General features: G+C 42.6%; 1 protein-coding gene across 1 annotated transcript in view; it reads right to left on the bottom strand.

The window, feature by feature from the left end:
* Positions 1-5,233: 5,233 nt before the first annotated feature.
* RAI14 (retinoic acid induced 14) overlaps positions 5,234-12,848 on the bottom strand; it is an 87,712-nt gene continuing 80,097 nt past the window's right edge. Inside the window, exons 13-18 of the mRNA XM_061348026.1 lie at positions 12,597-12,654; positions 12,126-12,244; positions 10,083-11,609; positions 8,765-8,914; positions 7,127-7,192; positions 5,234-6,875 (exon numbers count right to left, since the gene is read on the bottom strand). Of these exons, the coding sequence (XP_061204010.1) occupies positions 6,798-6,875; positions 7,127-7,192; positions 8,765-8,914; positions 10,083-11,609; positions 12,126-12,244; positions 12,597-12,654 (1,998 nt within the window). The 3' untranslated portion in view covers positions 5,234-6,797. The remainder of the gene's footprint in view (positions 6,876-7,126; positions 7,193-8,764; positions 8,915-10,082; positions 11,610-12,125; positions 12,245-12,596; positions 12,655-12,848) is intronic.

The following is a 12,848-nucleotide window of genomic DNA, read 5'->3' on the forward strand; positions in this document are numbered from 1 at the left end:
GAGGGTGCTCATGCTGGCTTCCAGGCTACACTTACCTGTGTATGTAACAGAATGGTTTGGGTTAGAAAGGAGGTTAAGATTACCTAGTTCCAGCCCCCCTTGCCTTGTGCAGGAATGCCTCACACTAGACCATGTCACCCAAGGCTCTGTATATACTGCATGAGATGCTTTGGGGCACAGAGGGGTTGGGGCACTGCACAGCTGGGTTTACATTGCACAAAACACTGCAAGGTGCAGGGCCACCTGCAAACAGGAGTGGGCTGATACAGAGCTGTGCTGGGCTGTTAATTGCAGAAACTGCTAGCTGGCCTGAGCTAACACCATGGCAAGGTTCATACTGAGCAGTGTAATGATTGTGGTGGTCTTGTTCTAGCATTTGGGTGTATTGCTGGCAGCTTTTATAGGTGTATCTATCTGATGAATCTCAGATTCTTCTCTTGGTGATTCTCTTCAACTCACAGTTTTACACTAAGTTGTTTAACTTGACACAGAGAGCTCTGGCTCTCTTAAATGCTGTCATCAGCTGGTTGAAGGCTTTTCCATGCTACAAGCCAGGCTGGGTGATCCTGCATGGTTTTATGCAGATGTACAGCCAGAGACCCATCAGTGGAAAGGACTGCCAGCCTGCCCCTCACCAGTTGTTGGGCATGACATGCTCTATTCACATGGCAGCCAGAACTGCAGTTCTAGAAGCATTGTGGACACTGTACAGCTGCCTTTGGACAGTGCAGGGCACCAGGGTGACTCCACTCCCAAGCCCTGTGCCCATGGTGTGGGACAGGGCAGGAGGAGCAGTACTGAGGGGCATGCTGCCCTCTCCATTAGCACAGGGACCTGCTGTCCTGCTGCAGCCTTCCTGCTGTGAAACATGTACACAGGCACATCTGCACCTGGCCTTGCAACATCTGGCCAGCTGTGCTCTTACCCAGCTGCGGCATGCAGCGGACAGCAAGGGCCCAGAGGAGCTATTTCTAGGAACAAGGCACTGCAGACCTTTGTGCTCTGTGTTTTCACTCCCCACACTGTTTTCCAGCTGCAGGGGGGACCCAAACCAGAAGGAATGTTGTGTTCAGCTCAGGGATGTTTTCTTCTTATTTGTCTGGAAAATGCAGCTAAATCCAGCTCCCTCCTTGCTCTCCAGCCTCTTCCTTGGAGGTGCCTCCTGATGGGCTGCAAAGTGCTTACAGAGAAGGAATTCATCCAGGCATTTTAGGGCAGGGCTTCCCTGTGTCCAGCTGGGTGCAGGACTGTTGCTTTAGGACAAGGGATGCAAGAAGAGTGTGGTGGGTCCAAACCTAACCATTACCAGGGAAAGTTCTGGAGAATCCCAAAAGGAAGAGTGACCACACCAAAGAGACAGCTTCCCATAAGAGCACGTTTGAGTTCTGCTGCACTGACGCTTGCCTCCTGAGAGCTGCTGAGCACAAGGTACCAGCTGCAGCATCGCTCCGGGCAGGGTTAAGAACACACACTGTGATGGTGGGGGACACAGGCAGGAGATGGGCTCCAGCCCCAAGCTCCTTGTGGGGATGATGTCAATGAGATGTGCCTGTTTGTTTCCAATCTCCAGCTGCTGGTAGGAGGCCCCATTACCAACTGTCTGAGCATTTCAAGCTGTTGGAAAATGTACAGGGAAGGCAAATGCTGTGACTTTGGACAGATCAGCATGCAAGCAGGCTTTTAAAATAATAGACTGAAAAACTGATGATTGTGTAAATACCTGCATTAAACTCATCAAGTAGGAGTCTGTCAGGGCAGCCAACGGTTTGTAAACAGTGGCAGATGCATTGCCATAAAATGCCTCAGAAAAGACAAGTTGTGTCACAAAACAGACCCTCCTGAAGCCCCTGGTGCAACTGGGGACTGGCATCTGCAGGACTGAGGACAAACCTCTGCTGCTTGTACAAAGGGGCAAACACAACCATTGAGGAGCCTGATGTTGGTGACACACCACCTGAGGGTCCCATCACGGGGTCCAACAAGACTGAAAACATCATTTCTCCTGACAGATACTTTGTCACGCACTACTGTAACCTGGGGAATTCAATGCACATGGCTTTCTGGCCAGCAGAAAGGTAGGACTATTCTGTAGCTACAAAAAGTGTATCTTAGGCTTCCTCAGATAAGTAAACTTATTAAATCACAAATTTTAATTCACTTCAGCTGCAGTTCACCAGTGTATATCATTCTAATCCAGATGGTTTATGGAAATGACTGTTAACATGAGGAGAATAAATCTGTTACTGCTCTGAAAAGAACATGGACATAAAACCAGAATAAAGTATGGTTATAGTCTGTACTGAGTATCTTCATTATTTTCAAAAGGATCACTGCAGGACCCAAACAGAAGAGGAGGAGGAGGCAGGGATGAAGAAAAGCATTTTTAAACTTCACTTCTATGAAATGTTGTGCTGAGAGTTGGTTTGCGCCCATGAGCACCTACAGTGACCCGTGTTTGCAGAACCAGTGCTGCTTTAGATGAAGGTTTCCAGGGACTCAAACTCTTGAACTGTGGCATGACGCTTTTAGTGCTCTGTGTGGCAGACCAAAACCACAGTGAATAGCGGACTCCAACCACTGATCTGTCCTAAGAGCCTCCAACCTGTTCCTGTTCGGTTGAAGAAACTTGGTGGGTTATGCCTGTGCCTGCAGGACATGTGCTGGGTTACACCATGTCTGCTGCGCTGCACCCACCTCCTCCAGGAGCTTTTCCATGAGTTCATCCCATGTGCAGCACCGTGACTGTGCCACTGCTTTGCAGTCTGGGTCCAGAGACCTCCCATAGCAGCAGGCCCCTGCTCCGCGGACAGCCAGAGCCAGGAGAGGCTGCCTCTGCTCCAGGACCTTTCACATGCTGGGAAGCCTGGCCACACTGCCTGAGGCAGCCATTCCTTCCTGCAGCACATGGGTCCCTGTCACGTTTAAGGGCAGATTGCTCCAGCCTTTTGTGTCTGCCTTTTGCTTCGATGATGGCTGGCATCAGCGTGAAGAAAGCCCCAGGATGCTTTCACAGAATCCTGGAATAGGTTGGGTTATGAAGGGATCTTTGAAGGTCATCTAGTTCAACTCACTGCAATGAGCATGTTCAACCAGTTGTCTTGGTTGGCCCAGTGCAAGCCCAGGCATCTCCTGGGGGCAGGTCAGATGGGCAAAAACTCACCCCTGCTCCACCACTCTCCTCCTGTGGCCCACTTGGTCCTCCAGCCTCTGCTTAGCCTCCTCTTTCCTGCACTGTTTAGCCCGGTACCCCAGACTGCCAAAGGCTCCCAGAGAGCAGCTCTTACAGCCTAAACACAACGTGTATATAGCAATAGTAATTTATTTAGCTCTGAAATATTCATAGCAATGAAATCACACCCCACTTCCCTCCTTCCTCCAGCCAGCCAGTGCTCAGGAGAACATACACCATGAAACAGGCTTTAAAATTAAAGCACAGCTCCCCATAGCAATGCAGCACCTGACAAGATTTCAGCCAGCATTTCCTCTATCCTGCTCCTGGTTGCTCCTGCTAGGGCACTGTGTTGTGCTTTACTGCAGCACATGGCAGCGTGGCCTTCCCCTTGGCTTTTGCTGTCTTGTGCTGACATGTAGCACTTAGTTGGCCTGAGGAGCAATGGAAGGGAAGCCAGCAGGCCCGTCTGCCACCACTGAGTCCCATGCTCAGCCAGCAAGAGGTAACATTGGTTTCTCCCCTTGTGCCCCTACCCGTGAGTTACCTGAATAAACCATCTGGCCACTGTTTCTTTTACCCTCAATCTCCTGTTCCTCTGAAAAGCCAGCCTCAGGGGAATGACACTGATGTTCTCCACAGACAGGACACAAAACATACCCAAACCAGGTACAGGGGGACCAAGGACCACTTTTACTGCGTAAGGAACCTGTGAGCAGGAAATAGCCACAAGTTGTAGTGGGAGCATGCATACACTTTGGTGAGGAAAAGAACAAGACGATGCTTAGGAAGCACTTCTTCCCAAAGGTGGCAACAACCAGCTTTGGAAGTAAAATACAGGACTGTCACAGGTCTGCTCCTAAAAAAAACAGAGTGGGATCATGGGCATCCACATGGAAAACAAACAGCAATTCACACAGGAGATAGTAGGCAGCAGGCTCATTGCCTATAATGGCACAAAAGCCATCAAAGCAGCTATGATCTTTCTTGCTAGGTGATCTCACCATGAACAGATTCTGCATACCAGTTTGTCAACAGCCTTCTTCAGAGGAAACCCAGTGCTGAGTTGCTTGCAGAGTCGAGGGTGTAACGGAGCAAGGTGCAGCTCCTGCTATTTGTGTGTTCTGCCTTTCAGACAGGATGATATTATTAGCAAAAAAGTTACTGAAAAAACAGTTTCTTAACTATAACTCGGGAGAGATGACAAAAGGCAACAGGGCTGACTGTGTAACTACTGTTAAGTTTAAAGAGAAGTAAACTTATCCATTTATCCATGTGCATTATACATATACATACTTTCACTGTAGTTCTGTGTGAAGTGCTGATAGAGAAAGGTAGCTTTGAAAGACAGCACCAGTTCGTGCTACTGCTCTAAGGTAGCTTTAAACTTAGCTGGAATGCAGCCAGTGGTGAATGGAAAACCTGTGTTACTTCTAGCAGGATGTCCACACGAGAAATGGTTCTGCACTTACCAATCAGGCAGAATGTGCAAAACTGGTTGCACAGGGTTTGAAGTGGATTCTATTCTAAGGACAGAAAAAGGAAGTCATTAATTGAGTTGCAGTTTCAGGGAGAAAACCATGTTTCATCCGACAGTTACCTAAACATGAGATACAGAACATATTTCTGCTGTAACAGTGTAGCGAGATTTTCCTCACTACAGAAAGTAAATGAACACACGAAAAGAAGATGAAAAAAATGGAAATAGTTTATTTGCTGCATAAGGAAACTTCTTGCAAATTACATATAAAGAAACTTGCTATGCTATAGTATATAATTTTCAATATTCCACAAAGATAAGTGTAATAAATATACAAACCAAAAACAAAGTAGAAGACTAAATCCATCAGCCAACCTACAAAATGGTTCATCAAGTTTTATATTTTGCAGCATTAGCATGCGTGAAATCTTGTTGTTCATTTTGAAGTGCTGCAGCAAAATTCTTTTCACATTTCTTTGGAGCATTTTCAAAACCATCTAACTACAAAATACTGTTAAAAATTAGCAGGCATGAGTTAAACCACCCAAGGAAAGTAACACCAAGGTCTAACTAATGCAAAGGTGTGATTTTAATTTTTGCTTTTAGTTTTGCCAGGGTTAGGAATTATCTGGTATAAGTGCACTATGAGTACAGCCAGCCTGAGGCACTGCTGACTCTTTGTCATATTACAACTCTATATAAACTCCACTGATTACACAGCTCTGGAATATTTCTCTATTAGAGACACATCCACTAAGAGGAATAATAAAAATACCATACTGAAGCCGTAAGCGAGTTAGAATGGTTGTACCCTCAAGTGCAGTGTGTGCTTAGGAACACTTTTCCATGGTTTCGTGTTATACCACATCAGGCATTTTTATTCGTCATGAAATTCAAAAGTGCTGACAAAGGCTTTACTGGTGCCCCTGGCCTCTAGAAACAACATGCAGAAATTTTTGACACCTTTTGCTGTTCTATACCTATCATTTCTACATCTTTTCAAACAGGAGGCTGAACTGCATTTGACGCTTCACTGCTCTGGACCACACTGACAGACAGGTCTATTATTCCATACAGATCTTTTACGAACTGAAAACACCCCACTATGCTTCAGTATTAGTGAATACTTGGGGATATAAGAAGAAACTCTACAACACGATTACCTAAAAATATTTGTTAATAAGCTTAATGCAAACATTATGTAGAAAAAATGGTTTAGTTACAAAAAAAACAAACAAACATTATAGAGCCAATAAAAATATACTGAAGAGAAGGTCTTTACAAAAGTGAGGTTAGGAAGTATGAGGCATTGACATTCACTGTAAACATCCTGTATTCATTAGAATCCCTTGTCTAAAGTGTATGTTCTGGTTTTGTTCCTGAGCTTCATGGCCAACACTTGCATAGATAGCTAAACCTATCATAAAGGGCTGTTTATACAGGCGTTTCTGCACTGCTTTTGTACAGAACTTCCTTAAACTAATGATTTTTCCTTTTTGAAATAGTTTCACTCCACTACCGGGCAGTTCAAGGAAACTATGAAGCATGGATTAATTTCTGTGCACTTAGTGCATTGCATGGGTTGGGACACCTACCTTACGTTGTGTTAATCTTAAATAATATTACACTAAGAAGTATAGCTGTTTGATGTTCTGTCGTAGCATAAATACCTCACTTCTGGTCTGCCAAAGACTGCATATGGCAAAAAGTCAGGAATCCGTGTGCTACAACATCAAACAACCAAGTTAATCCCCAATAACAAGATGCAGCTTATAAACAGTACAGAAGACCTTATAGAGAATTTCACCTTTACTCAGGCAACACGAGTGCTTTCCTCGAGATTAACCTTCCTCTATTGGAGGAAGCTAGAAAGTACTTTAAGGGTAAACATGACATAGAGTGGTCCAAGTAAAAAGTCTGAAGCACATACTTGTATTTTGGATGTGAAAAGCAGGCATGTGCTTAGTTACTGCACACATGAACACACATGGGAAGTGGTAGACACAGACAAAAAATCCCCCTCAGAAACAGCACAATAACACAAAAGCAGCAAATTGCCAATTTAAAATCTTAATGTTAAGGCAAATCTAGATAAACACCCATAACAGGATTAATAAACAATGGGAGTTTTCCTAGGGGTTTTTTTGTTTACTTTTTCTGTGATTGGCTTTTACACATTGACAAAATTTGTTTCAGCACTTTCTGGACATCTTCATCCATTTGACCCTAGACACGGGGAAAAAGAAGAAAAGAATTCAAGTATCTCTCTATTCATTAAGAAGATTTATAAACTATTTTTGAGGTCTGTAAATTAATTAGATCAATTTCCCAAAAGGAATCAGTGTTAAATTTGTGCTCAGCCACACCTTTTAGGTAGGATGTCTTTACTAAAACATGCAAGGCTTTTACTAGATCTGCAGAAGAAACATCTTTCATTAAAATACCAACACTGTGTAACTGACAATATGCATCCATACCTGCACAGCATAGAGAAGATGCATCCTGTAAACTGAGACGATTTCCTGATGTTGTTTCTTTGTTTCCTATAAAATAGCAGGAAGTCACAGAGCATTCACAACCGTTGAATTCAGAACTTCCCAATTAAATTTAGACATCTCTGGGGCACTACAAACCACAGTCTTATGCATGCACGGAAAAGCAGCTCAGAAGTACTGTACCACTAGCCATCCAAAACACAATATGCGTCACAGTGTGGCCCACAGAAACACTGTAATTTTACCCATCCCAGTAGGAAAGCGGGTGAGATGTCATTAGTTGTTAAGAAGCAGTGAGCTGCAAACATGTGGAAGGAGCACATATTCCTGAGTTTATCAGCAACCAGAATTGAGGAGAACCAACAAAATTCTGACAAATCAATCTCCAACTGCAACTAAGCTCTTTCCTGCAGTTAATGACCCATCTGTCAGCTAATGGCTTCCCAGGGAAGAGGAAGCGCTTACAGAGGCCTTAACCCAAGAAATCCTCAGTTAATTACTCTACAATCAAACAAGGATCACCCATCTTATTTTCCATGACCAGAGATCCCAGAAGCCATCTTTTCAAATCAATGTGAAACTGCTAGGAAAGCTAGCCTACAGGAAGGAAAGAATGCTTCTGTCTTGTGTTAAATCCTGACCACTTTCCTGATATGTTGTGTATCTTTGCATCTTATACTACTTTGCTGGTCCTTAAGCAGTGGTAGATAAAGGGTTCTTTTGGACCTGGTGGACTGGGATAAGAAAGAGTGTAGGCCTTTACACTGACAAAGTGCACTACTTAACTGTCTGCCTACTTATGCCTCCTCACTGCAAGGGAATTTTTCTGGCCCATATGCATATTGGCTTTTCCTTCTGTCTGCTGGGGAAGGTAGGAAAGCTGACACCAGGTGAGCAATGTAGCATGTCAGGCTGGGAATTCTCCTTTCAGAGTCACTTCAGAGATCTTGACAGAGGCCTCTGGTGAGTACTACCTTCTTTTCACCTTCAGCAGTGAACTTCAGTGCTCCCTGGGAGAGGCAAGCTCTCTCAAGCTTTTGTTTTGCTCTCAATAGCAATTACGACACAACCCAGCTTAGAGGACTGGACCTTTGATGCAAAACCAAATACAGTTAAAGACAAATATTTAAGCAGTTCATAATTTCAGATACTAAACTGTGCTTCCCTATAAGAAGATGAATTTGCTTGATTCGAAGCTTCATGCCTACAGTGACTACTTTCTTCCAGAAAGTCAAACTTGTTTTAAACACCCAAAGATTTCAGCTGATAAAAGTTTTTGAGAAAATGCACAGATCTACTGCACATCTGCCCTATTTTTCACAGATCAGGGTTCCAGCAGCAGGTCTGATCACTACATTCCACTACAAGTACACAAACTTGGCCTCACTATTGATCTGAGAGGGTGTATTGGGGAAAAAATCTTCAGATTAGACTATATCTGAAGAGTAATTTGTGATTTGCAGATTCTTAAATGTATCAGACAAACAGAGGAATTACAGTATTTCTGGATGAAAATCCCTTTCCTTGTACTCTCATTTTAAATGAGGCAGAGTGAAGAATGGCACATGTATCTTCAGAGAACTGGGAATAACGGTGGGCTTACAGAACTATTACACTTACCGCCAGTTGGTTCTGCAACTGCTTCACTTGTTGTTGCAATGCCTCCAGCTGCTGGCTCTGTCTTTTGGGGGTACTGGTTGAGTAGGAAAGCTGAGAAAGGCTGTTCAATGCTTCTTTCAATTTGCTAATTTCCTTGGACATTTCATTGATCTAGGGAAACAAAAAATAGCTCTTCATGACAAGCTGCAAGGCATACTGTATATTCTTGTGGGTCTCATCGTGATTCACATTTAAGATGTGGGGAAAACCAGGATGTAAGAAAACTTAATGGACAGAGATATCATGTAAGCAAAAGGTTACAGTGCTTCTCTAACCCAGCTCCTAGCTAAGAAAGTTGGGGCTGTTCAGCCTGAGGAAGAGAAGGCTGCGTGGAGACTTCATAGCAGCCTTCCAGTATCTGAAGGGGGCCTACAAGGGTGCTGGAGAGAGACTCTTAACTAGGGACTGTCGTGATAGGTCAAGGGGTAACAGGTTTAAACTTGAACCAGGAAGTTCAGGTTAGATATAAGGAGGAAGTTCTTTACTGTAAGGTTGGTGAGGCATTGGAACTGGTTGCCCAAGGAAGTGGTAAATGCTCCACTGCTGGCAGGTTTCAAGGTGAGGTTGGACAGAGCTTGGGTGACATGATTTAGTGCAAGGCATCCCTGCTGATGGCAGGGAGGTTGGAACTAGATGATCTTAAGGTCCTTTCTAACACAAACCATTCTGGGATTCTATAAATATGCATTTCTTGCTCTGGAAGCCAGGAATATTTACAGACATGGACTGCATTTACCACATTTACAAATACTGCTGCTGAACATAAGACAGAAATCTACCAAAAATAAACCAGCTATTCACAGCTAGCAAAATACATAGCTTTTTATAAAGAAATTTGTAGTAAGAGATACTGTAACTGCAGAAGAAAAACAGTGAAGTAATGCTAGGGTTGAGATGACTTAGTGGAATGAAAATAGTAAATTTTGTTCCTTTCCGATCTTTTGTTTTCTTGTCTCCTTTGGAATCTCTTCCTGCTGTAAATCCCACTTCTTTGACTTCAGCTGCCTGAATAGTGTGAACCCAACCTAAGCAGAACTTCAAATATATAAACTGAAAGACCATTCATATCTCCACAGGGGAGAGAAGCCGACTGTAGAGTCAAACATGTTGAAAACGTCTTTGACTTTGACATCTGAATTTTTAGATAGCAAATGCACTCAAAAGTTACTCCACTCTATGACTTTTGACAGAGAATTGTCTATTAGGTCACCCATGCACCATGCAACAAGTTTTGAAGTCTGAACTCAAGTGACTACTCGCAGTGCAGGGAATCACTAACCTTTTTATCTTTATCCTCTTCTAGTTTTGATGAGCTTTCAGAACACCTTTTCATTTGAAGAATATCTTCTTGAGCTTGATGGTACCTTTGCTGTAGATCAGCCACCTCCCGATCTTTTGCTTCAAGCAGAGTATGCATACCTTCTTTCTCTTCTTTCAGGTGAGAAACTTCATTTCTCAGTTGCATGGCATCTAAGTACACTTTTTCCTTCTCATGGATTATATCCTTCAATTTGGATGACAAAACATTAACTTCACGCTCTAGTGACGACTGCAGCTTTTCATACGTAGCCTTGGGTACCATCGCTTCATTAATTGCAGCCTTTTCTTCCAGTAATTCCTTCTGTAAGTTTCTTACTTCACTTTCCTTGTTGGTAAGCAGCCCTTTGAGCTCATTTATTTCTTCCTCCATTTCCTTCAGAGTGTTTCCAAGTGCATTCATCACCTGCTGGTGTTCAGTAATGGGCAAAGAGTTTTGTTTCTGAGCATCTAACAGTTGCTTTAGTTCTTCTGCTTCATCTAATGCTTTTGTGTACTGGGATTTCATTTCTGACAATTCACTCTCTGCTTTGTATTTCAGAGAACTTGTTACTTGCATCAGTTTCTCATGTTCTTCTCTAGGAATGTAGTCCAAAGCTATATCATCTGGAGTTTTTCTCTTCCTATAGCCTTCAAGCTCTATTTGGGCTTCTTTGTACAACTGAGATAATTCACTAAGTTGTCTATTGAGCTCATCTATCATTCTGTGCATCACATCCTTCATTTCTCCAGCTTCAGCACTGGATTCCAACTGTGTCTGATTTTTCAGCTTGTCCTGTAGCCTTTTAATTTCTTCTTGCCCTTCTTTGTACCTCTCAATCAACAATGCTTTCTCCTGATTAATGTTATCAATAACTGAACAATAAGACATCTTCATTTCCTCACACTCTTCCACAGATAATTTGTTTCCCACATTCTGCTCTCTTTCTTCAAACTTTTTCTGTAGCTCTCTCACTTTCTCTTTTTGTCTTTCACCTTCCTCCAACGCTCTCTTCAATTCTTGCTTAAGCATTTCAACTTCTTCACATGTAACCTTTAACCTACTCATATCAGAACTGGTTTCTTCACTTTCAAAGGAAACAAGACCCAGCTTCATTTGCCTTTGTACATTCAAACCCTCTTTCACAGCTTCCTCATACCTGTTTTGAGTACCTTGGAACTTCAGGTTAAGATCAGAACCATTTTCTGAAACGTTTGTGCTATTTAAATGATCTGTTTCTGAGACTCTAGGTGAGACCTGAGCTTCAATCTGCTTTCTTTTGTCTTCAGAGTTTTCTAATTTCCTCTGCACATCCTTTAAGTCTTCCTGGAGGTACTTAGTTTTTACCTCACTGGGACTTGTCAACTTTTCTTGAGTTTGGGTGGCACTTAATGAAGACTTGAGCTCCTGAACTGAGAACTCATTTTGTCTAACTGCTGTTTGTTCAAACTCTGTTTGGGCTGGATGGTAAGATTCTACAGTTGAATCCACTTCTTTAGGTGTTCTTTCCTATGTAAAAAATAAACCCAAACAATGGCACACTGAAAGCAAGTACACGATTACATTTTTTAGAACAGAGTAAGCAAGGAAATGTTGCCACATCCTCCAGAGACAGACAATTAAAGCACCATGGAAGAAAGTTTTAGAAAAATTCAAAGCCCAGCTGCTCCCATTTAGTCATCTACAGCAAGGGAAGGCAGCAAGTGCCAAGCTCCTCTGAAAGTCTGGGCTGATCTCCATAAGCTAATAATCAAAGCTATGCAAATTAAAACTCTGCTAACACAACTGTTAACAACATCTTTTAGAATGTGGTTATCATAATAAACAAAGTTATTCAGCAATTTATGGGAAAAGTGAGATGATCAAAACACTGACTTAATCCCTCGGGGCAGAGCGTTTCCATGATCTTACCATCAACAAGCTCGTTAAATTATCTTCACAGTACATCTCTTTAAAAATGGTAAGCAGCTCTTTGTTCTGCTAGCAGATTAAAGAGAGCACTAGAACAGCACAAAAATAAGCCACCTGTAATTTGTCCTGCAGCTCCTTATTGTGCAATGTCAAAGAAGCAATTTTTGCTTGCATCAACAGAAGTAGATCTTGCTGGTCAGCTTCAGAACTCACATCCAGCAAACTATCAGCACCTTTGGAGAATAAAACCGAAAGATTAAAGAACTTTAAAAAAGCTGGAATACCAGCCAGTTATTCTAACCTTTCAAATTGAACAGTGTGTTCCCATGATGACTGAGTGTAGCAAACTGAGCAAGCAAACTGTTCCTAGAAACTCTCCCCAAAAATGTGTTTAGATCACACAAAAGCAGCAGGAGGTTTTGGTGGGCAGCTGGCAGTGAAATTACAAAACATTACTCCAAGTACTTCTTGTGTTTCTGCTTCTAAGTGGAAGGGCACAGGGGAATTCTGATCAGATTGCAACATTTCACACCATCTAAACCACCTCACCAAATAGGAAAATAATTATGAAGTGTTATTGTATACCTGTTGTGCTGTCACTCAGTCTGTCTTTATTATCTCGACCCAAGGAGCTGAATTCTTCCTGTTGAGACACCAAAACAAAATGCTTTCACAAAAAGCAGATGTAAAGTTGTACAGTTTACCAAAGAGAAGTATAAACAGTGAAGTTCTTGATGGATAAAGACTGCCAAAGTGGATTTCTCTTACTTCTGGGATCTTATTTAATTGTAGCAGGTGGCCAATATTTCAAGATCTGCTAAAGCCATTCAAGTTCCA

The sequence above is a fragment of the Neopsephotus bourkii genome, unplaced genomic scaffold (assembly GCF_033783945.1).
Source record: "Neopsephotus bourkii isolate Nb327-2 ecotype Australia unplaced genomic scaffold, CSIRO-AGI_Nbou_v1 NB_334, whole genome shotgun sequence".
In the NCBI taxonomy this organism is placed as follows: Eukaryota; Metazoa; Chordata; class Aves; order Psittaciformes; family Psittacidae; genus Neopsephotus; species Neopsephotus bourkii.